General features: G+C 40.5%; 1 protein-coding gene across 2 annotated transcripts in view; it reads right to left on the reverse strand.

Annotated features, from left to right (window-relative positions):
* The window catches only part of RECQL (RecQ like helicase), a 33,381-nt gene that overhangs the window by 4,962 nt on the left and 3,561 nt on the right, over positions 1-24,858 (reverse strand). For both annotated transcript variants that reach the window (XM_054036471.1, XM_054036478.1), the window contains exons 3-14: positions 23,239-23,436; positions 21,982-22,161; positions 21,070-21,176; positions 19,896-20,094; positions 18,726-18,892; positions 17,437-17,518; positions 12,587-12,735; positions 12,376-12,493; positions 5,959-6,097; positions 5,041-5,135; positions 1,531-1,750; positions 43-172 (exon numbers count right to left, since the gene is read on the reverse strand). In XM_054036471.1, coding sequence (XP_053892446.1) covers positions 43-172; positions 1,531-1,750; positions 5,041-5,135; positions 5,959-6,097; positions 12,376-12,493; positions 12,587-12,735; positions 17,437-17,518; positions 18,726-18,892; positions 19,896-20,094; positions 21,070-21,176; positions 21,982-22,161; positions 23,239-23,436 — 1,784 coding nt within the window. The remainder of the gene's footprint in view (positions 1-42; positions 173-1,530; positions 1,751-5,040; positions 5,136-5,958; positions 6,098-12,375; positions 12,494-12,586; positions 12,736-17,436; positions 17,519-18,725; positions 18,893-19,895; positions 20,095-21,069; positions 21,177-21,981; positions 22,162-23,238; positions 23,437-24,858) is intronic.

Below are 24,858 nucleotides of genomic sequence, written 5' to 3' on the forward strand. Positions count from 1 at the left end.
AATAATCATATAAGTAGTCAATATATATACACATACAAATACCTTGCCAACACTTTTTTTGTTTGATCTCCCTTGCATGGTGATAACATGTGCCTCATTTTTCAGCAGATCAGCTTTGGGTCCTATTTTCAAGTAGGATATTGTAGCAAATGCTGTGAAACTGAAGTCTTCTCTGCAAAAGTTAAGCCACAGTCAGAGGAAAAAACTGGAAACAGGAGTAGAGTGGGTAGAATAGATATAAGGGAGAAATGTGGAGACATGTAGGAACTGTTATGAACAGATGCCCCACTAATTCCTTGATCCTGTTGCACCTATGCAAGCAAATAATCAGTGAATTCAAATGGGAGTTGGCAGGATTGGCTCTTACAGTGGGCACTTAATACCTTATTTCATTTTGCTGACTTTTCAGTACTTCTCATTGGTCTAGTGGGGTTCAAATAATATGATATCTGGACACTAAGCGAGAAAAAAAAAATGTTTTGACTCAGTCAACCTTCCTGTCCACTTAGGCTCATAAAGGTCAAGTGTGTAAATCTTTTGTCATTTTTTGTTCATGATAGAAAGTTAGGATCATGGGATGTCAGTCCCATATATTCAGAGGACCTTATTTTGAAAAGAAAGCAGCACACATACATGGAATAGCAGTGTCATTTTCATTGTGTTTTTTTAAGTCTCACATGCCACAGTAAACCCCTAATACTGCAATAGGTTCTGCACAAGCAACCTTCTTTGCCCATCTCACTGTAGTCAATATGGTGCTGCACAAGTACAGCAGCCAGTTTGCCTCTGCCTGTGCCTTGCAGGACTGGGGACTATCATTAAAAAATTTAGTATTTACCCCTCCCCCAAATAAATAAATAAAAAGCTGCTTTTTTTAAAAAAAACTACAAAAGCAAAAGTGTTACTTTAAGTCAAATTTCTATTTTTTTTTTTTAATTTTTCAACTTTTGTCTTAAAAATGAGAGATGATTTTTCAAGAGTAAACAGAAAAATAATATTCTGTGCAAACTTTTTATAGCCAGATTAGCAGCTTCTGAAATGAAGGAATTGCTAAAACATCCACTACTGTGATATTATACCAAAACAGCACTGTTGCAGAGATAAAAGTGTTGTTATCCAGCATGTGGGGGGAATGCGGGTGCTGGTTAGGGCACGGGAGGGGTTTCAGGGTGCCGGATCTGGGCGGTGTTCACCTCCGGTGGCTTCCCACAAGCAGCGACATGTCTCTCAGATCCTAGACAGGGGCGCAGCCAGGCAGCTCCGCGCACTGCCTCTGCCCGCAGGCACTGCCCCCAGAGCTCCCACTGGCCACGGTTCCCAGCCAATGGGAGCTGCGGAGCCAGCACTTGGGGCGGGGGCAGCGCATGGAGCAGCAGGGACAACCGGACACCTAGCAACCCTATTGAAGATTTGTATTGGGAGATATCAGAAATGCCGGTTTCTAGGGCTCTCTGGTTGGTAAAGTGCCGGATAACACAGCTTTTACCGTAATTAGTAGATTTCAAAGAAAGAATGAATGGTCACACATACTTCAGATACTGCTGCAGAATGAAATGGGCAATAATCCTCTCCAGTTCATCACGAGGGAGTGTTGGAGGAACAACATCAGCCACTCTTAACTTTGACACACCTTTGCCCAGCCAGGCATCGATTAATTTCAGCGGAGTGAGTTTTTCACTCATCTTATCCGCTTGCTCTAGTATTCTGATTAGATCCCTGCAGTATCCGGTTACATCCATTCTCTCAAACGCTACAAGGAAAAGAAGAGGACTAGTACTTCAAAACAAAGCATACTGTGCCAGAGGTGTTACTTTTCAATAAAATATAACAATTCTATACTGCTGTAATCTTTTGAACTCGGATGTTTGAACAATACATGATAATCACAAGTCACATTTATGCTTGTACTTAATAATTTAATCTCCAACCCAGAAAAGACTTTCATATATGCTGAACTTTACACATTGAATAGTCAATAATTTCAGTGGCATTAAATGAAGCATGTGCTCAAGTCTTTGCAGGTTCAGGCTGGTTATTTTGTCAGTAATCTGAAGCGCTGATATACTACTGAAGCTTTTAGGATTAAAATTCTACCTAGAATTCAAGACCTTTCCCAACTACCTTCTAATGGGAATAGGAACAACACTGACATTTCAAATAATAAAGCTGATACATCCAGCTAGTTTTTTAAAAATGGATTTCATAGTAGCTTGTCATGAATAAGTCTCCTAATTTAGGGTAAAAAGCAATTTAAATCTCATTTGGACGTGTAGTGTGACTTTAATGTTTTTGTTATTTGTGGCATTTTGCTGACTCACAAGCTAAGTAATATATTATTTGCAACTGGGTTCTCTCTCTCCACAGTGGTATTTGTTCTGAAACATTTACAGGGCAAAGTAAAGTTACACAGAGCTTTACAGCATATAAATAAGACATTTCTTGTCTCAATGAGTTTACAGACTAGAGACAGAATACACATTTTTTTAAACAGAAAAGTCTCAAACAAATTTATTCCAATGGGAAAATGGATAAAAATGGCTGAGACAGGCTGTAATAGCATCCAGTGTGGGTCACTGAAAGGAGTGTCTTTTTCATGGCAAGTTGCACAGACCCCAACCTAATGTTACTAAGGTAAGTTACCCCACTGGCATGACTGTGTCAGAAGACTGAGAATAAAATAGCGATCAGACAGGTCATCCCTCAAATATTCTTCACTGACCAGTTCTTATTAGACACAGGTCCAAACGAAAACCCAAGATCTGAATATCCAAACTTGGCTTATGTTCAGTTCCAGATCTAAACTTTACTGTTCAAGCCTCATCTCTAATTATTATCCAATACTTCAATACTTAAAAAAAAAAAAAAAAAAAAAAATAGGTTTGTATACAAGCAAATTCCAAAAATTGTATCCCAAAGAAGTAATACAAAAATCTTCCTACGTGTCTCTCCCATGTATATGTATGATGGTTAGGGCTGCAGATTTGTCATGGCACTTTTTTAAAATCACAAATCAGAGTCATAGTTAATTTAGTAAAAGTCACAGGTTCAGTGACTGCTCTGTGATTTTTGATTAAAAAAATGCCCTGACAAATGAAATTTAACTATCCTACTTCAAAATTATAGTGTCCCAGTGCCCTGGTCCTCCATTGCCTCCTCTCCTCACCGCACCAAAGAGGCACCAACCGCTCGCGGCAGCACCTCTACTCTGGCACTGCAATAATAATCCTGGGCTGGTGAGAGGGGGATCCTGGGAAGCGGGGCATGAGCCTGCCCCACACATCTCAGGCACAGGTGGCAGTAGCTCCTGTGTCTTGCAGGGCTTGGTTCGGCTCACTACCCCGGGTGTTGTGACCTGGCACTCGGGATGACAGCACTGCTCAGGTTTGGCCCTTCCGGCTCTCTGTCGTTACTGGGTCAAATTTGAGTGAATGGTGCTGCAACCCTGTGCACCTGGTTGTAACACCACTCACTCAGATTTGGCTCGGCCATCTCACCACTTGTCACAGAGGGGTGGCAGAGCCAAACATGAGTGGCACTGCAATCTCACGTGCCAGCCCACAACGCCCAGCTCCATAGGATAGGAACTGCCACTGTAGGGTGAGTGCAAGGTGGGCTTGCTCTCCAACCTCTCTCCTCCCCCCAGACCCACCAAGAACCTTTCCACAGGGTAGTCAAACAGAGAAGCCACAGTATCCATGAGTTTTTCCACCATCATGACAAGCCTGTAGCCCTAATGCGATCAGTCTTTCAATACATGATCACACACTACTTTTCCCACGGGACTCCTGCCTCATTCAGTGCAAAAGTAACAGAATAATTGTAGGTGGTCATCCTCTATGTGGACCAGCACTAGATGGGGGGGATGACACACACACTTTGCCAGTGTGTTTAATTGTTGATAGCAGAGGAATGGTGAGATACTGGAGTCTTTGATTCCATTTCAGACTCTGAAAAATAGCATGCTCTAGTGGGCACAGACCCTTCTGCCTGTTCCTCTTTCAGACCCATCCCCTCCAACCTGTCCCTATCCCAGTCCTGGCTCTTCATCCCAATCCCATTCTCCTTGCCCACCACAGTCCCAATCTGCACTCCTTAGACTTGCCTCCCCACCATCCCAACTCTCAGTCTCCTTTCCCAGTCAGTCCCAAACATCTCAACTCCCAGTTTCTCTCTTCCCCCACCCAACTCCTTTCCCTCACCCCCAATCTCCACCTAGTCCCCTCTGCATTTAAATCAGGCACCTTTCTCCTCCATACAGCCTGGGCACCAGCAGAGAGCCATTGAGAGCACAGCCCAGACAGCCTCCCTGCTCTCAGTTCCAGAGCCTGGCCCAACCTCAGTCCAGAGCAGCAATTACAGGGAAAGTCCTTTTGATCATCCACAACCCTGGACTAGAGCATGCTCAGTGCTCTGTGGGGAACACATGTGTAGTTTGATCACACATAGGAGGTCTGGGGGCTGGAGCATGCCCAGTGTGAATGGAATCTTCAGAGTTTTTAGCTGCTGAATTCTAAAGTCTCTACATGTGTGAACTTAATTTTTTCAAAGAGAAGGCAAATTTGGGCAGATTTGCACAGGGACAGCAAAAAGGCACATCTGACACAAAAGCTACCCCTGGCCAAATGTCAAGTGCCAGCTGCAAAGCATTAGGGCACTAAAGCTTCTCAAAGAAAAGGACATCAGAATATATTTTAACATGGGCAAAACAACATGTTCTCCCTTAGTCTAGTTCTTGAAGACAGCTGAACTGTTTTGGCTGAAATTTAAAAATTCAGCTTAAGGAAGATACCCAGCAGCATAGAACATTTTGGCCCAAATGGTTAAAGTTAAGCAAATTTATAAGCAAATTAAAACAGGGTCTTGCAATGGGAAGTGTTGAGCAACCTTAAACAGGCAGTGCTACTAGCCTGCCTATATGATTGACCTATTAGTTGAATTCCCCTTTCAGACTGCTTTAAACACCTTGTCTAGACTGGACATTTCTTTGAAGCATATAGTAACCCTACTATCTGCTTTCAGATTAAACATCAGTTTACTTACAAAGCTTCTCTCTACAGCAGTTATCACACATTTTGTTGCAGTTTGCAGAATCCCACACTTCATCAAAATGCTGAGCAATCAATACACGGCGACACCTGAGAGTATAGATATATTTTTAGAGATGAGGCAAGAATAAGAGGAGGTTGTAAAATGCAGATGCACATATATATTACATCAAATGAATGGTACAAAGAAAGTGACTTAAGTGATCCTACCTGGTCTCATAAAAAGAAAAAGGGGTCACTCAAGAAGTACACAACTGATGAAGGAAATACTACACAACATATGAATATCTATGGCATTCACTGCTATGACTGTTGAGTGAACAGCTTATTTAAAATAGGAAAGAAGATTAGTTACATGAAAATGAACAGCATCTGCAATTCCAGTAAGTAGGATGAAAATGACAAGGACTATTGATGGATTCCAATGCTTCAGAATATCAATTGGATTGTTAGATTAGGCCAAGAAGATTTTCCCCTACCCCTGCGGTACAGTATTCACTAACTGGCCAAGAACATTGTCAAGGGCAGGAGTTCCACCTTCTTCTGAAGCATATCAGATTAAACAGGATTTTGATCCAGTATGACTATTATGTATTGATATCTCAAAGCAAAAAAAAGCAAAAAGTGTTCCGCTACATACACTGAAAGGGGCTTGAAACCTACGTGCTTTAGGCTGACTTGTATTACAGCTGTAATACAACTACTTCTACTTCTTCCATGCACATTTTTAAAACAGCAAGAGACAGTGAGTGGTAAGTTAACACTCTTATTTCATATGCTAGATAATAACGTGATGAGCTTCAGATATACAAATCCTGGCATATGTGACTGTTCCTTATTAATAACTTTTCTTCCATGTTTATAGATATTTAAAAAATAAAAAACAAACCATCAGAAAGCCAGAATAACTTACTTGTTCGTGTTGTGGCAGTAGGATACCATGTCATATAGTTTCTGTTGCCCCACATTCTCCATCACTACCATGCTACTGATTCTGAATATATCCCCAAAACCATAATATAAAATGCAGTCAGCTTTCTGGTCATCTCGACCTACAATTCATTTGAAACAACACCATTTAGACTTCTCATTTAGACTTTTCACAAGTTAGGAACAAAAAAGAAATGGTTTATGAACATGCAACTGTGACCCGAAAACTAATTAATGCCAACCGGCAAAGGAGTGCGGAGGATTTACAGGAATCTCTGGATTCTGTATGTACATTCTGGTTCCAAGAATGTACAGTAAGATCTCAAAATGAAAGCCAGTGTCACACTGGTCATTATCACTGTGAAATGTATGCAGATACTATGTAAGGAGTTATGTATATACACACACCCTGAAAAATATGCTCTCAAAGTCTATATCAAGGAGGTTGCCTGACAGACTGGAGATGTCTATCCATTTAGATGTAAATCGAATATTGTCCCATTCACAATAGGTCCCCTTTCACCATTCTGAAGTGAATGAAAATGATGGATTGTAAAATGAACCAACAGGAAGAGAGAAAAAGCAGAGGAAGAAAACATTACCTTGAGGTGCATATCAAAGTTTTTCTTGAGTACATTTGGGGAGACAGAGGGGATATGCCCAGTCATCCTCCACTGAGGGAGTAAAAGGACAGCATTTTGCTTCATGAAAAAGGTGCCTCAACAGGCTTGGTTGAAAATACTGAAGAGAACTTTGAGTGAAATAAACTTCTTTAAACAGATTAATCTGTTAATTTAGTCTCTAGAACAGGTTCTCAAACAGGGGGCAAGGACCCCTCAGGGGGTCACGAGGTTATTACATGAGGGGGTCACGAGCTGTCAGCCTCCACCCCAAACCCTGCTTTGCATCCAGCATTTATTATGGTGTTAAATATATTTAAAAGTGTTTTTAATTTATATGGGGAGGTCGCATTCAAAGGCTTGCTCTGTGAAAGGGGTCACAAGTACAAAAGTTTGAGAACTACTGCTCTAGGTGTTGCAATTATGTTTTATATGTAATCACTTCCAATATTCTTACTCACCATTACATGAATCTCCATACTTTGATGATAGATATATTTATACTGAAAACAAGAATAAGCTTAAGAGCTGTGGTATTAAGCCAAGTGTTGGGCCTAAACTGAATCTTACAAACTGGTGTGCATTGTTCTCTTGGGACTAGCAGGACCAGTAATTCCGTGAGTGTTGAGGGACAAGAGGCTGGAGGCAGCAGGGAATGCTCCGAGCATTCAGGGGTTGGCGTGTACCCATCGCTACCTGTACAGAGAGAGTGAGGTCTGCAGAGGCCTGGATGACTGTGTTTGTGCTCCCAGAGGCTGTTGGTTTCAGAGCACTGATCCACAGCAGGCAAAGAAAGACTACTTTATGCTAAGGGCAGGTAGTGTTCTCATGCACTTGTCTCCCATTCCCACAACCTTGGCAAGGCCTATGCAGCCGGAGTAAATGCACCCCACATGGAAGAGTGAGTCAAATCAGTAGTTACATGAGCAATGGCATAAACTTTCATAAAACAAGTTTAAGTAGGTGTAAGCAGCACCAGTCTAATGTGAATTTACACTAAACATCTAAGAGCAGCAGTGAGAGCCATTAACTGGTGGTCCCTACCTCATCAGCTTTAATTCATCCACAACATCATCCCCGACACTACCTGCAAACAGTTCAGTACTAGTATAAGCAGATGCAAAATCCCATTGTTTTCAGTAGAAGTTGTGCCTTTCTTACGCCAGTACTGAAGCTGATGCGTAACACATACATATGAAGAAAAGTGTTCAAATCTCAGTCAATTGCTTCACAACATCTTCAGAAACCTTCCATGTAACTTCAAATCCTGTCCCTGAGTTTGTGCATTACTACCGAGCCAAAGGAAAACCAGCAACTGTCCAGCCTTCCAATATTTGTGTATCACTGAGTTTTCCTCAGTTTATGCTGTTGCATTCTCTCTCCCCTACTATGGCAATATTCCCTCTGAATCAATATCTAACCAATGCTACAGCAGGTGCTAAGGGGTATTTCTGTGGGAGATGTCATTTTTCAGATGAAACAAAACAGAGGTCTTCACTATTTATCTAACTCTGGTTAGAATTTGGTCAGTACACTAATCACAATTCTCCCTGTAATTTCAATTAGCTAGGATGGTATTATTCACTTTTTGCCCTCAGATGATGTGTAGTGTTGGTGTGCACTGGTCAATAGCTGATTCTCTATTCCCAGTAGGTGGCTGCATTTCCATGTGAAAGAAATGAATCTTGCATAGAGCTCATAGATCACTTGAGAGAGTTTGAGATGAAAACCATGATAAAGATATGGGTCAAACATCCAAGTAAAGTTATACAAAGAGCACACATCGATCAGCCAACAATCTGCATGTTATGAAGTAATTTGGTAACAATGGGTGTCACAAAACAAGAATCTGCTAAAAACAAAAGGCAGAGGGCCAGATTTTCATTTACATTAAGGCTCTTTTACACCGCTCTGGCAGTGTAAAAAGCCCTTAAAGTGAGTGTAAATGTAATTTATGCCCACTTTAAAGACCTCTAATTGCCAGAATGGTGTAAAGGGGCCTTAAGTTTAAATGAGAACCAGGCCAAAAGCACAACATATATTAGCATAAGAATGGTCATACTGGGTGAGGCCAATGGTCCACCTAGCCCAGTATCCTGTCTTCCAACAGCAGCCAATGCCAAGTGCTTCAGGTGGAATGAACAGAACAAGACAATCATCAAGTGATCTATCCACTCTCCACCAGTTCCAGGAACTAGCGCTCAGCAGCTTAGGGACACCCAGAGCATGGGACTGCATCCCTGACCACCTTGGCTATTAGCCACTGATGGACCTATCCTCCATGAATTTATCTAATTCTTTTTTGAACTCAGTTATAGTTTTTGCCTTCACAACATCCCCTGGAAATGAGTTCTACGCATTGACTATGCAGTGTGTGAAGAAGTACTTCCTTTTGTTTGTTTTAAACCTGCTGCATGTTAATTTCATTGGATGACTCCTGGTTCTTGTGTTATGTGAAGGGGTAAATAACACTACCCTATTCACTTTCTCCACACCATTCATGATTTTATAGACCTCTCAGACCCCCCTTAGTCACATCTTTTCCCAGATGAACAGTCCTAGTCTTTTTAATCTCTCCTCATATGGAAGCTGTTATACCTAGAATCATTTTTGTGGCCCTTCTCTGTACCTTTTCCATTTCATTCATATTATATATATATATATTTTTTTTTCCCCCCCTAGATAGGACGACCAGAACTGTGGGCATACCATGAATTTAAATAGTGGCATTAGAATATTTTCTCTTTTATTATTTATCCCTTTCCTAATGGTTCCTAACATTGTTACCTTTTTTGACTGCTGCTGCACATTGACCAGATGTCTTTAGAGAACTAGCCATGATGACTTAAAGATCTCTTTCTTGAGTGGTAACACCTAATTTGGACCCCATCATTTTGTACATTTAGTTGGGATTGTTTTCTCCAATGTGCATTAGTTTGCATTTATCAACAATGAATTTCATCTGCCATTTTGTTGCCCATTCACCCAAGTCTTCTGAGATCCCTTTGTAACTGTTCGCAGTCAGCTTTGGACTTAACTATCTTGAGTAATTTTGTATCTTCTGCAAACTTTGCCATCCCACTGTTTACCCCTTTTTCCAGATAATTTATGACTATGTTGAACAGCACTGGTCGCAGTACAGGACCTGGTAGGACCCCATATTTAGCTCTCTCCCTTCTGAAAACTGAACATTTATTCCTATTCTTTGTTTCCGGTCTTTTAACCAGTTACTGATCCATGAGAGGACCTCCTCTCTTGCCCCATGATTGTTTACTCTGCATAATAGCTTTTGGTGAGGGACCTTGTCAAAGGCTTTCTGAAAGTCCAAGTATACTATATCCACTGGATCACCCTTTTGTTGACCCCTCCCTCAAAGAATTCTAGTAGATTGGGGACGAGTCAACATGGCTTTTGTAAAAGAAAATCATGCTTCACCAATAATCATTTTCATCTATATGTCTGATAATTCTGTGCTTCATTACAGTTTCAACCAATTTACCTGGTACTGAAAGTAGGCTTACTGGTCTGTAATTGCTGGGACTGCCTCTGGAGCCTTTTTTAAAAATCATCATCACATTAGCTATCCTCCAGTCATCTAGTACAGAAGTTGATTTAAGTAATAGGTTATATGCCACAGTTACAACAAGGAGTCTGGTGGCACCTTAAAGACTAACAGATTTATTTGGGCATAAGCTTTCGTGGGTAAAAGCCTCACTTCTTCAGATGCATAGAGTGAAAGTTACAGATGCAGGCATTATATACTGACACATGGAGAGCAAGGAGTTACTTCGCAAGTGGAGAACCAGTGTTGACAGGGCCAATTCAATCAGGGTGGATGTAGTCCACTCCCAATAATAGATGAGGAGGTGTCAGTTCCAGGAGAGGAAAAGCTGCTTCTGTGATGAGCCAGCCACTCCCAGTCCCTATTCAAGCCCAGATTAATGGTGTTAAATTTGCAAATGAATTTTAGTTCTGCTGTTTGTCTTTGAAGTCTGTTTCTGAAGTTTTTTTGGTCAATGATAGTGACTTTTAAATCTGTAAGGGCTTGTCTATTCTTACCGCGCTGGTTCGGCGGCAGGCAATCGAACTTCTGGGTTCGATTTATCGCGTCTAGTCTGGACGCGATAAATCGAACTCAGAAGTGCTCCCCGTCGACTCCGGTAATCCTGCTCGCCGCGAGGAGTACGCGGAGTCGACGGGGGAGCCTGCCTGCCGGGTCTGGATGGGGGTAAGTTCGAACTAAGGTATGTCGACTTCAGCTACGTTATTCACATAGCTGAAGTTGCGTACCTTAGTTCGATTTGGGGGTTTAGTGTAGACCAAGCCTAATAGAATGACCAGGGAGATTGAAGTGATCACTTACTGGCTTATGTACGTTACACCTACTACAGGACACCTGTAGTAGTGATCACCTACTTAACAGGACAGGCCTAACAAGGACAATAACAGAACACCGCTGGCCATCACATACAGCCCCCAGCTAAAACCTCTCCAGCGCATTATCCACGATCTACAACCTATCCTGGAAAATGATCCCTCACTCTCTCAGACCTTGTGAGGCAGGCCAGTCCTCGCTTACAGACAACTCCCCAACCTGAAGCAAATACTCACCAGCAACTACACACCACACCACAGAAACACCAACCCAGGAACCAATCCCTGTAGCAAACCTCGTTGCCTACTCTGTCCCCATATCTACTCTGGCGACACCATCAGAGGACCCAACCACATCAGCCACACCATCAAGGGCTCATTCACCTGTACATCCACTAATGTTATATATGCCATCATGTGCCAGCAATGCCCCTCTGCCATGTACATTGGCCAAACCGGACAGTCCCTCCGCAAAAGAATAAATGGACACAAATCGGACATCAGGAATGGTAACATACATAAGCCAGTAAGTGATCACTTCAATCTCCCTGGTCATTCTATTACAGATTTAAAAGTCACTATCATTGACCAAAAAAACTTCAGAAACAGCTGTTTTATAGATACAGACTAACACAGCTACTCCCTGATACTTGATGCCACAGTTAGTAGTTCTGCAATTTTATATTTGAGTTCCTTCAAAACTCTTGCGTAAATACAATCTGGTCCTGGTGACCTATTACTGTTTAATGCTCTGTGTCAACATACTGCAATTACAAGGCTGTGATGGGATGTACAAACCCCACACTGGGTCTGAAGGGACAATACTGGGCTCAGGTAGCCCCACCCCTCCAGACCTACAAAGCACACTTCAGCTGGAAAGGAAGCTTAAAAGGGGAGCAACTCAGCTCAGAAGGGGGAGGAAGACAGACTTAACCTGCAGGCTCCTGAATAAGGGTGCCAAAGAAGCCTCCATGTGAGGAAGACGACTGCCTACTGAGACCAGTTGGGGCTGAAGGTTTAGTTGTCTTTTCTTTTACTTATATTGGACTTGGAGATGCTGGGGGAGGACGTGGGCTACCAACTGCCCTTGTTGCAGGAGGGGCATAAACTTCATTTCCACCCCACCCCTTTCAGTGTATAAGGAGTGTCTATTCCTTATACACTCTAGAAAGGAGAGGGTAAGGATGTTAAGAACCCTGACGTGAAGATAAGCCATATACAGGGATTAGGAACTGGACTGAAGGCCTTTCCCACTGGGAACCATGAGACTAGAAACTGGGTGTGTTAACCGCTATGCCGCCTGGCCCTCTGTGAACTGTATTACAATGGCATAACAACGAACACGAGATTATCAGTTTATGTAAGTCTATTCCCTTTATCAGTAGAAGCCAACTTGTTCACAATACCTGCACGTCCACTCTCTTGATAGTAGTTCTCCATGGATTTGCTCATTGAATGATGAATTACAAACCTCACATCTGGCTTATCAATTCCCATGCCAAATGCAACTGTTGCCACTACGACCTGAAACAGGAGTATAACCATTAAACCATCAGGATACCGATCTATATAGTTATTTAAGTCAGATAATTCTATAGAAATAATTGTATACCTTACCTGTATTTCATTGGCTGCCCATCCCTTGTGAACTTTCGTCTTATCTTTGGGATCCAGATTTGCATGGTAAGCATCTGCCTTAATTCCCAGTTTCTGTAAACTAATGGTAACTTGCTCTGAGTCCTTCTGTGAAAAACAGTAGATAATTCCTGTACCAAAAAAACAAAAAACCTCACTTTTTTATGGCAATGAAGTATTTAAAAAAAATGTAAGTGAACTTCATGTTCGTGCAAGGTGCAGGATTAATAGGCTTGAAGATAACATCCTGTCTGTCCAAAGGAACTGACAAAACACGGGGAAAGAGTGCAAAACTTCCCAACCACTGACTTAATAATGTGCTTGGTCATGCAAAAGCAGAAAAAGCAGTTCAGTCTCTGCATCAATTCCAATTTTGGACTCTCTGCTTAGATAGCAACATAACAAAACCACCACGATCTTATATAGCACTTTATCAGTAGACCACAAGGTGTTTTACAAATAGCTCAAATTAGCTCATTTTACAAACAGGAAAACTGAGGCCTTGGCTACACTTGAGAGTTGCAGCGCAATAAAGCCGCCCACAGTGCTGTAACTCACTCCCTGTCCACACTGGCAATGCACATACAGCGCTGTATCTCCATGGCTACAGCGCTGCAGGTACTCCACCTCCCCGAGAGGATTAACAGCTGGTGCGGAGTGGCTGAGACACTGGTGCTCCAGTGTAAATGGGGAGTAACCTTATTACGCAGTGATTGACCTCTGGAAACTCCCCATAATCCTTTTAAGTGAAGGATCCTCTCTTTGTTTTGTTGTGAACTCAGGACGCTCCGGGAGCTGCTTATCAAAAAAAACCAAACACAGCTACTGTTTGCTGTGAATGAGTAGTGGCAGGCAGGCAGGGGGGGCTCCCTTTAGAATGCCCACAGCTAATGTTTGCTTGAAGAGAGAGGCGGCACGCGGGGGGAGGGAGGGAGGGGGGGGGTCCATAAGCAGCTGCTTATCTGGTCTGTGAGAAAAAAAACAGCTGCTGTTTGCTTTCAGTGAGTGAGAGAGGGGTGGAGGGGGGGGGGGGGGTCGGAACTTGTAAGGCAGGGTGCTGACACAGTGTCGGTACTCCAAAAATCCACTCTCTCTCCCACCACGCTCCCTGTCACACTCCACCACCACCCCCTTTTGAAAAGCACTTCGCAGCTGCATGAATGCTGGGATAGCTGCCCATAATGCACCGCTCCAAATGCAGCTGCAAATGTGGCCATGCCAGTACGCTGGCAGCTGTCAGTGTGGACAGACTGCAGCGCTTTCCCTACTCAGCTGTACGAAGACAGGTTTAACTCACAGCGCTGTACAGCTGCAAGTGTAGCCATACCCTAAGGCCTTGGCTACACTGGCGCCATACAGCGTTGCAACTGCTGCGCTCAGGGGTGTGAAAACACCCTCCCCACCCCCCGAGCGCGAGTGCAGCGCTGTAAAGTGCCAGTGTAATCAGCGCCTGCAGCGCTGCACGCTCGCTCGCAGCGCTGCAAGCTGTTCCCCTCGGAGAGGGGACTACACTCGCGCGGCAGTGCTGTGAATTCCCAAGTGTAGCCAAGGCCTAAGGCACAGAAAGGGGAATTAACTGCCCAACCTCACTTAGCAGGCCAGTGAAGAGTATCACAGTTAAATACAAGATTGAACAGATAGTTTAGCATAAGTATTTAGCACATATTCTAAGGGGCCATTCAAGGTGAAGTGCCCATTAACTCCTCTGTAGTCATAGGATAAAAAGGGGGGCTAGTGGGTTATAAATTGTTGTAATAAGCCATAAATCCAGCGTCTGTCTGTATGGTTTTTAGTGGCTAGCGAAGTTATGGATTTCAGCTCCCCAGCTCATCTTTTGAAAGCATGGTGCGGGTTTCCTTTGAAGATGAGAACTGATGGCCAAATGTAGAGTGATTGCTTTGTGAAAAGTATTCATCCACAGGTGATAAAAACACCTTCTCTTTTATCATTTTACTGTGAGGGTATGGCTACACAGCACTGTGAGTTAAACCCGCCTTCGTACAGCTGAGTAGGGAAAGCGCTGCAGTCTGTCCACACTGACAGCTGCCAGCGTACTGGCATGGCCACATTTGCAGCTGCATTGGGAGCGGTGCATTATAGGCAGTTATCCCAGCATTCATGCAGCTGCAAAGTGCTTTTCAAAAGGGGGTGGTGGTGGAGTGTGACACAGAGTGTGGGGGGAGAGAGAGTGGGTTTTTGGGGCGCTGAGAGTGTGTCAGCACCCTGCTTTGCAAGTTCCGACACCCTGCTTCTCATTCACTCACTCAAAGCAAACAGCAAAATGTTTGCTTTGTCTCTCTGGTATGGAGCTTAGAAACGGCACTTCCGCATTCCTGGAGCCAATCACAACAATGAGAAGAGTGGCCACTTGATAAGGGGATTATCACAGCGCAGCAAGCTAACTCCTCATTCACACTGACACCCGGGAGTTGTAGCCACTATGCTGCATCTCTTGTTCCTCTCGGGGAGGTGGAGTACCTGCAGCGCTGTAGCCAGGGAGATACAGCGCTGTACGTGCCTTGCCAGTGTGGATGGGGAGTGAGGTACAACGCTCTGGGCAGCTTTATTGCGCTGTAACTTGCAAGTGTGGCCAAGGCCTGAGAGTTCATTCGAGAGCGTAGCAATTGTCTGGTTTTGCCCATATACACCTCTACCCCTATAGAACACGAATTCTGATATAACGCGGTAAAGCAGTGCTCGGGGGGTTGGGGGGGCGGGGAGGACTGCGCACTCCGGCGGATCAAAGCAAGTTCGATATAACGCGGTTTCACCTATAACGCGGTAAGATTTTTTGGCTCTCGAGGACAGCGTTATATCGGGGTAGAGGTGTAGTAGTTTATTGGGGCATTTAGTGCCCTGGATGAGCTCCATCAAATGTTGTAAGACCCATGGATCTTGAAAGGTGTGTTGATCATTGTAGCAGTGAAGATAGGTCTGCAGGTTTGCATCCCTTGTTCTGGCAGATTCTGGTGCCGCTTTGAGACGGTGTGTCCTGGTCTGTGGGGAGCTTGCCTCTGAGGACGACCTTGGAGAGGTTGGTGGGTAATATGAAGGCAAAGAAGGGGTTCCCCATCCTGAAATAAATCTTTCCTGAAGCCCCTCCTCTGGCCTTCATGCTATTACTAAAGACACTGGATTTATTACAATAATCTGTAACCCGCAACCCTCTTTTCTGTCCTATGACTACAGGGGTATTAATGGGCCATTTCACCTTGATTCGTCTCTTAGAATGTGCGCTTAAGCTAAACTATCTGTTCAATCTTGTATTTAGCTGTGACATGCTTAGTACAATTCCCAGACCTGAAGAGGAGCTCTATGTAAACTCAAAAGCTTGTCTCTCTCACCAACAGACATTGATCCAATAAGAAATATTACTGCACCCACCTTGTCTCTCCATTTTCCAAAAGCACTTTCATTCTAACGTGGTATTTCGCAGCACCTTTAAATTGCTTTCATAATACAGCTCAACCTATTTTAAGCTACCACTGAAAAGAACTTCAAAATTTTATTTTTATACATATTGGAGTAGTGCCCAAAGACCTAATCAGGATCAAGGCCCCACTGTGGATACTTAATGGAAGGGGGTCTTCTGATAGTGATGAGTTCTCAATACATTTTGGGGATACTTTGGAGCAGTTCCATAACATAGGAGGTTGCCTAAAAGAAGGTCTCTTGTATAGGTTTCACTGGACTGTATACTAATTGTTGGGTTAAAGAGAAATTCAGGTCACCATAAATGGAAAGTCATCTATTCTTCCAGACCATCTTAGCAGCTTTGGACAAATTTTCTAAATTCCTGTTGCTGAGTCCCTCTCTCCTAGCTACATTTTTTTTTTTTTAAATGATCAGGAATTTAATCCCTAGGAAATATCCACAACTAATAATCACTTTGATAAGAGCTGAAATTACTCAATTCAGACAGCTGCTCCTGGTTTGAAATTATACCAATAGAAGTATGTAATACATTAAATATACAGATCCCATATTTTCAATATTTACAAGTCAAACATTTTATTGTGAAATCTGGATACAAGGTGGCTCTATCTAGACCTTTAACCAAATTTGAGAAGTTGATCGAGGAACAAAACGTTTAATTTCTAAGATGTATACATTTTTTATTCAAAAAGATGTTGATAAAAAAATACAGCCAATGAAAAGATGGGAGAGGGATTTGTAAAAGAAATTGATCTAGAAGAGTGGGTCTCTATATGGGGAAGGGGATATAAATCTCCAATTTATAAAAATTACTGTATAAATGGCATTTCACTCCAGTTTACATCCATCAGATTTTTGTTATTAGGGAGGTGCTCTGTTGGAGAGGTTGAAGGGAAAATCGGAATATACTTGCACACATGACGGTTGTGTCCAGGAATTAGATTGTTTTTACAGGAAATTATTAGAGAGAATCATCTTAGGACAAAATGCCAGCTTCCAAGAGATCCCAACCTGCCTTATTTAATGCTCCAGTAAAGGATCTATGTTTTACACAGAAAAAATTAATTCATTTTTGACTGTTAGCAGCTAAACGATGTATTGCACATTATTGAAAACGTGTGGATTCTCCACCCTCCTTAGAATTGTGGCTTTGTAAAATATGCAGTGTCTTTGTACTGGGAAACCTCTCTCACCAAATACGTACACAAAAGATGCACCAAGAGGAGGACAGCTATTTAGAAATTTGGTCACCGTTTCTAACGTATTCAGAGGAGGAGGGTTCCCCAGCCAGCAACCTTTAGCCAGGTTCTTTGAATATTAACCTGATCCTGAACAGTGATATACCATTTATTATAACTTTGCCTTAAATAAAAAGCATTAGTTTTTATATTGTTTACCTGAGAGCCCTTTGTATCTTCCATTGATGATCTTAACAATGTCCTCAATGAAGTCCTCACTGTTTGAAGGTTTTTGACGAACCTGAAAAACATCACACACACACACACACACAATTAATTATGTACATTACCAAAGAACTCTTAAATGGCCATTCAGACAATTTGTTATACTCCTATTACTATACTCTTCCTAATACAGTAACCTCAGCTATTCTTCCCTTTGATTAATTTAAATTTATTCTACAGTTTAAAGATCCATCACAACTAAAAAGCTCATTCAGGAGCTGTCCAGTAAAGAATGTGAAAGGAGCCACAGAAGTCGCCAACTTTTCAAGACAATTGCACCAGTTTTCTAAACTAAAATACTGGCTGTAGCAGCCAGTGCTTGCCACCTGCCATTCAATTATGAACATTCTAGTCTGCTAAACCCTACGGAGCAGCCCAAATTCTACTAAAATTTGTATCTTTTAGCTTTTAACAAGATGTCATGGTGAAGCACCAAGGCCCAGCTCAGAAGCTAGCTCATTAAATAGGAAAGGAGTTCAGTACCAGTACACAACTCCTGGTTCCCAGCTACTGTTTAGAATCAAGTTGGCAAAAAGTAGTTTGAAGTAAAAAAAACTTTAAAAATAAAAAAAAAATAATAATAAAAAGACCATCTAAGACATAAGCAAAACAGACCAAGAACACAAATACTTGGATAATGGAGGGGGAGGGGGAAGAGGGAACCTAATCTAATCAGATAAGATAATCCCTTCCTATTCAGGGTTCTTTTTGTCATACTCCTGAGTTCTCTCCTGTTTTGTTGGGTTTTCTCCCCGCCCCCACCTCCACTTCTTTGCCTTTCATTTCTTTGTCATTTCCTCAGACAGAAAAATATTCAAGAGAAATGAATCTGCCAGAGATTTAGCTTGGAAGGATCCTGTGGGAATTAAACATTTTCAAAAAAAAAAAAAAAAAAAAAAAAAAAAAACAGAACAAATTTAGCTATTATTTGTCCTCAAGATAAACTAACTATTAGAACACTATCTTCCGGGAAATAAATCACCACCACAGAAAGGAGAATATTCTCAAAGGCACCTGGGGCAGTTAGGAGCCAGACTCTGAATGAAGTCATAACTGTCGCTGGTGCCCTCATTCTACCCTAGAACTACAGAATGAAATTCTGTCTTCCAGAAGGCGTAACATACTGATTGTTCTGTATTTGTACAGCACTTAGCACAACGGTGTCATGGTCCATAACAGGGGCTCATAGGCACTACTTCAAACCAAATGAAGTCAATACATACCTCATAGTAAAGATTGGGCCGATTGAAAGATGCAGTAAAGGTAATGCATTTCTGAACACACAAAATTTTCTGAGCATCCTTCAGAACATGACTTGTTGCAGTTGCAGTCAACCCAATCAATGGAGCATTGGGAAACTGTCGTTTTAAGATACCAAGTGACTTGTAGTCTAAATAAGAATAAGGGAAAAAGATTTGGTTTCTTACATCACTAGTGATATATTAATACATCAAATCTGCAGCAAGTTAACAAGTAATAACAGAACTAATTTACAAATCCAAATGAAGTGATCAGCAAGCAATGCCATATTGACATAGTGGAGTGACTGGCCTTGTAATAGATTTTTACCTAAATTCAGAATGTACTGTTTATTAAAATGTATTCAAGTTAAGAGAATAATAAAACAAAAACAATATTAGAAAAATCTAAAAACATTCATAATTTATATTTTGATGTGTGTCAATTCTAACAAACTATTGCTGTCATTAGCAAAAAGAGATAAAGCCCATTATGGGTAATTTGTAAGCAATACTTTCTTTAATAAGAAATTTAAAAGAAAACTCCAGAAAAAGTTTAGTAGATGATACTGTACTCATCTGTACCCTGAATCACAAGTTCTTTCATAGGCTGAGAAACAGCATTGATAAATATTAGTTTTATGCAACTGACAAGACACGAGACCAAAATGCTGCACAATTTTTCTTCTTGTAAATTACAACAGAGGTGACTGAAGTGCATTCCATGAAATTCCACCATGTAGCTATGGTATTTTCACCTTCAATACAGAGGTATTAAGCACCATGAAGAGAGTTACACAGACTTGTATTTTCCACAGGAAGCACATCTATATTAGAGATGACCGCCACAATCTGTTCCATTTTATGCAAATAAGGTGCAACTCACAGTCCCCTGGAAAACTGCCAATGTAACCCACAGTTAAATGTCCCTGACTTAAATGAACTTGAGCCTTTAGACAAGGCCATAAGTTATTTGTGAATGGTACCGAATTAATGAAATTAAAAATCTTTGAGCCAATGTACAAGTATTTTCTGTGTCGTGTATTGTGCATAGACTTCACTATCAAAAGGAAAACATTTCCCCTCATTTCAAGCTTAACTCATCATTTATGCATGCTTGAATAACTTTGCATACGTATTTCTGGAGGGGCATACCAGGCCTGAAGTCATGTCCCCATTGACTACAACAATGCACCTCGTCCACAGCAATACGAGTGAGTCTCCCTGCTTGATAAGCTTTCTCCAATTTTGACATAAACATTTTGCTTTTTGCAATCTTCTCTGGAGTAACATAAATGAGTTTTAGCTGCGAATTCTTATCCAGCATTTCGTTGTGAACCCACTTTACATGTTCCTGTTAAAAAACAAAGAAGGAAGCTGGAAATGGACAAACCAGAATATCATACTCCTGTTCCTTAGTTCTAGAATAAATTGTGGTTCAATGCACAAAACACACTGCTACACCCAGCATAAGACTTTGCAGGTGATCTATGTAGATTCACATAAAGTGATTATATTTTAAAAACAAAAACAAACATTAGCATTATTTTAGAAAAAGGAAGCAAATATACTCGGAATATTTATAGTGTATTATTTAGGGTCTTTATTTTCTTTGTAAAATATCAGGTGCCACCCACATCTCTGCTGCTATGTTTTGAGAAAAAATTCCTTATGCAAAACAAATATCCCAGACTGTAATCTTTATTATTGGATTTTTGGATACATTCATTTTTGAAATTTGTTAGACCACATCAAGCCATTAATTCATTAGGTCTAGTACCCTGCCTCTGAAAGTGGCTACTATCTGATGGTAGTTAGCAAAAAACTACACACCCACACACAAAATGCAGCTAGCCATTTCCATAATGTCATATCACTGGGGAAAAAATCCTTTCTGCCCTTTGTGGCAGTCAGCTTATACCCAGAAACAAGAGACTTGATTCCATGTCTATGAGTCTACATTACTAATGTAACACAGTAATGTCCATCTTCTTTTAAATCCAGAAGTTTGAGAGGTATGGCCAAAGAAAAAACACTTTAGTATCAAAAATGTGCATAACTGCAAAATATTTTTATGTCACTAATGCAGTCCCACAAAATTCTATTCACTTCATGCAAGGATTTGACTTGTTTTATTGGTTTTAAATAGGATTGCAATATATTCGATTTAGATTAATATCATCATGGTAAGGATTGGCAGGAAGATGTCCTTTGGCTTATAAATTTTCATTACAATCATGCAAAACTGAGCTAGTCAATAAGAATATCCACATAATGTTCATAAACAACATGAATAAAGGTAACAATGTTGCATGGCAGTTAAACATACCTTACTACTTGAAGCATTTAATAAAGCTGCAGAAATTCCCAGCTGTTCTAAAACCATTAGCTGATCTTCCATAAGTGAGATCAAAGGACAGATCACAAGTGTGAAACCTGAAACAAATAACCATTCATCTTACTTATCTAAAATATTTAGTTCATATGATTTCTCACTGCAGACTGAATTGAAACAAATAACTCAATTGCAACAAACAAAAGCACCACATAAGAACTAATATATCTAACCAAAGGAGGTTGGGTATACAGTGGCCATATAAAGGGGATTAAACAATGCTAAGCAACAAGTTGGCCCCTTTTGTAAAAATTTGCTTTTTTTTAAATCCAAGGCCAATAAGAATGGTTTCACAATTAAAAAAAAATATATATATCCCAATAAAGCAATTGTTGTTAAAACACATTCCTCTGCAACATCTGAAATCAAAGCACTTTAGCACTAAGAAAGTGAAACTGACTTAAAAACAAAAGCTAAACTGGCTTCAATGATTTACATTGTACAAACTGAAATTCAAGAAGAACAGAGCAAATTTAGTGAGGAAAAAAATGGATTTTTAAAATATCTCACTCTTAATTAGCTAAAGATGTTGTTAGGAATCTAGACAAAGAAATTTGTTTAGAACAAGTGTTTGCAAGATCTGTGCCTATGTTTTGAAGCTGACAGTGTCCCATTAAAGTGAAATACAGAAAACTAGTAGAAACATATTTCTAAGATAAGTTTTTGTCTCAAAATTGTTGCTCTTTCTTCCCATTATTGGGAATTACGTTCCTTATTCCAAATAATACTTAGCATTAGACAATTTTATTTACAGTAACAAAATATAGCATTACATCTCTACAACTAACCATACAAAACAGAAAACTGAAATCCATTTACTGGTACATGACATTTACTCTCATTTACCTTCAGAACATACTGCAGGTAACTGATAGCACAAACTCTTTCCACCTCCAGTAGGCATGACAAGAAATATATCCTTTCCTGCCATTGTAGCATTTATTGTTTCAAGCTGCAGAGACCTAAACTTCTGGAGTTTAAAGCTATTACGAAGTGCAGCTTTGATCTTCTCACACCATGGGAAGTCTGTAAAAAGGAGCAAGCAGTAAAAATACATTTTAAGTTAGAACATCTAAAACATAAAAAGGAAAGCCAATTAAAATATAGAAGCATTTTTTTACTAAAAGTAACATGATGTCACATCAGGCCAAATTTTCAAAAGACTTGAAAAACAGCACCCATAAGATTTGCACGTATAAACTGAGGAATAGTGTGCATAAGTCTATGACTTGCATGAAAACATTTTGCAGATCCTTTGAAAATATAAGCACAATATGTTGCCAGGCTTAAGGATCTAATCATCCTGTAATGTGTATTAATGCTCAAAAAAAGCAGGCACACCACAAAGTCCTCTAAAATGCTAATCCTTAATTCATAATATTAGTCCAATGAATGTAAATGGAAAAAAGCATTATGCCTGGTACTCAATGTTTACAGGATTAGGCCCTACAACTGTACCTGATTCTTTAGTTATTTTTCAGGGTTCTCTTAAACCAGTGTTCCTCAAAGTACAAGACAGAGAAACAAGCAAATCCAGAGAAAATATACAAGGAGGAATATTTTTTTTCCTTTTACGGCCAAGCAGAGCCAGAGTTTGTTTACCTGACCAAAATTGCCTTCATTATACAAGACAAGCTCAAAGACTACAATATATTATGTGGTAGAGCTGGGGGAAGAATTTGTCCCAGGATACTTAACAGATACCCCCACCACCAAAAGAAAATTTAACTTTATATTCTAGTTAGTAACTTCAAGTTCCCAAATTATGATTCCATAACAAGCAAAGGAGAAAACTGATGAAAATCAGTTCCTAGAAGAATCTGCCCAGCAGAGCCCACTTCAGTATTCAGGAATATAAGCTTCACTCTATTAAAACGTACGGCAAACCAACCAACCAAGACAACAACAAAAACTTCTTGGCAAGAGGAAATGGTACAATAATAAAATTATCCATATGGAAATCAAAAAGCAACTCCTCGTGAAACACAGGTGGGCCAAAATACCATATTCTAACTTTCATTATCTCATCAACATTGATAATTCTTGGTACATTCTTCACATTAAATGGTAAAGATGATAATAATTGAATTTGATTTTGTAAACCTTGTTTGTTCCATGCCTCAGCTGAGGTTTCAGTTTCTTCACTTTCCCCAGCCTCTGAATCTTCTGAAAATTGTTTTATTTTATTCTTTAACACTGTCTTCTTATGAATAAGCTCCTGTTGTCTTTCCAGAAGTTCCTGAATCTGGATCTCTACTGCCTGCAGCTCACTATCAGTGGAAACCAGCTCCTCCTTTAGCACTGAAGTGAGAGAGAGAGAAAAATACAACATTGTAACATGTATATTTTGCTAATTACAACTTCAAATCACATTAGACATTTTGCATCCAGCGGTTGACAGCAATCCAATCTACAATCAAGACTGTCTGGAAAAATGGAGCAAGTACTCTCTTAGCACCTTGACAGGCCTGTTGCAGAACTTAAAATATTTAATATTCATAAGGCACTCTAAAGGTGTAAAATGCCTTAATATATTAATAAACCACAACTGTACTCTTCTTTGCTGCAGCTTAGGAGAAGTCTGTCACACTGTAATGATGGATGATAACGTTGGTTGTTGTAGAAAAATCATGTCATAGTGCAACTTCTGAGAAACTATATCCACCTTGGCACAGGAATGGACTCGGATTCATAGATTTCAAGGACTGATGGGACCAGTGTGATATAATAAGATCTTTTTCATCTTGTGATCCTATAGTCAAATTTGGCCTCGACCACTTTTAGTACACAGGGATGCATGTTAGCACTGTGAAAATAGCATTAACATGCTACTTTTACATATTCCAAATTGAGTGCACAAGCTCTGTGCAGCTGCACAGTGAAAAGTCTTCATATCAGGAACAACATTAATTCCAGCAGAGGAAAGTGAACTGAAGATGGAAGCAGGGGAAGATAGGGGAATGTGCTAAAATATATAGACCATGCTCCCAACTCTACCCTGTGTCCTGATATGTCCCTCCTCAGGTCTAGAAGCAGAAGATCTGCAGAGAATGAATTCTGCATAGGTTTGCGAGCACAGCACAGAAGTCACAGCTTTTTAGGAGTACAGCCTAAGATATAAATTTGCTTCTCTGTGTCGAAGCACACTAGTGTGAATTGAAGTCAAGTGTTTCAGTATGTGGCTTCATTGCATTTTCCATTTAATGGACTAAGTTAGATCATGCATTATTTTGATGAATGTAGCAATATTTCTGAGACAGTTTACAGTCCCATCAGATAAAACTACACCAACATATTTTTTCAAAAATGTTATGCTTTGATCCAAAAATAGCAACCATGATAGTTCTCATACACTGCAGCTACAGTAAATCTGTGTATCAAAAATCCTCGTTGCAGATTTTCTGGAAACAGAACAAAACATGGAGGTTTTCCTTCCAAAATACCCTAAGGAACGAGTCCATGTTACAGACTAGTGGCCTGTGAAAGATGTCTTAAAAAAACAACAACAACAAAAAAAAACACTTTGAAATTATTAGAAACCAGGAAAGCTTTTACAAACTTGTGTGTTTATAGCTACAGAAGTGACAAAATGTCCAAAATGAAATATGGAGGAAAACGTAATTTAAAAAATTATAGCAATTAAAATAATTTTCAACCTGAAGAAAACGCATACAGTTGAGATAACAAGCAATGAAATCAGAGTTTTCTAACAAATCTGATGAA

The sequence above is a fragment of the Malaclemys terrapin genome, chromosome 1 (assembly GCF_027887155.1).
Source record: "Malaclemys terrapin pileata isolate rMalTer1 chromosome 1, rMalTer1.hap1, whole genome shotgun sequence".
NCBI lineage: Eukaryota > Metazoa > Chordata > Testudines > Emydidae > Malaclemys > Malaclemys terrapin.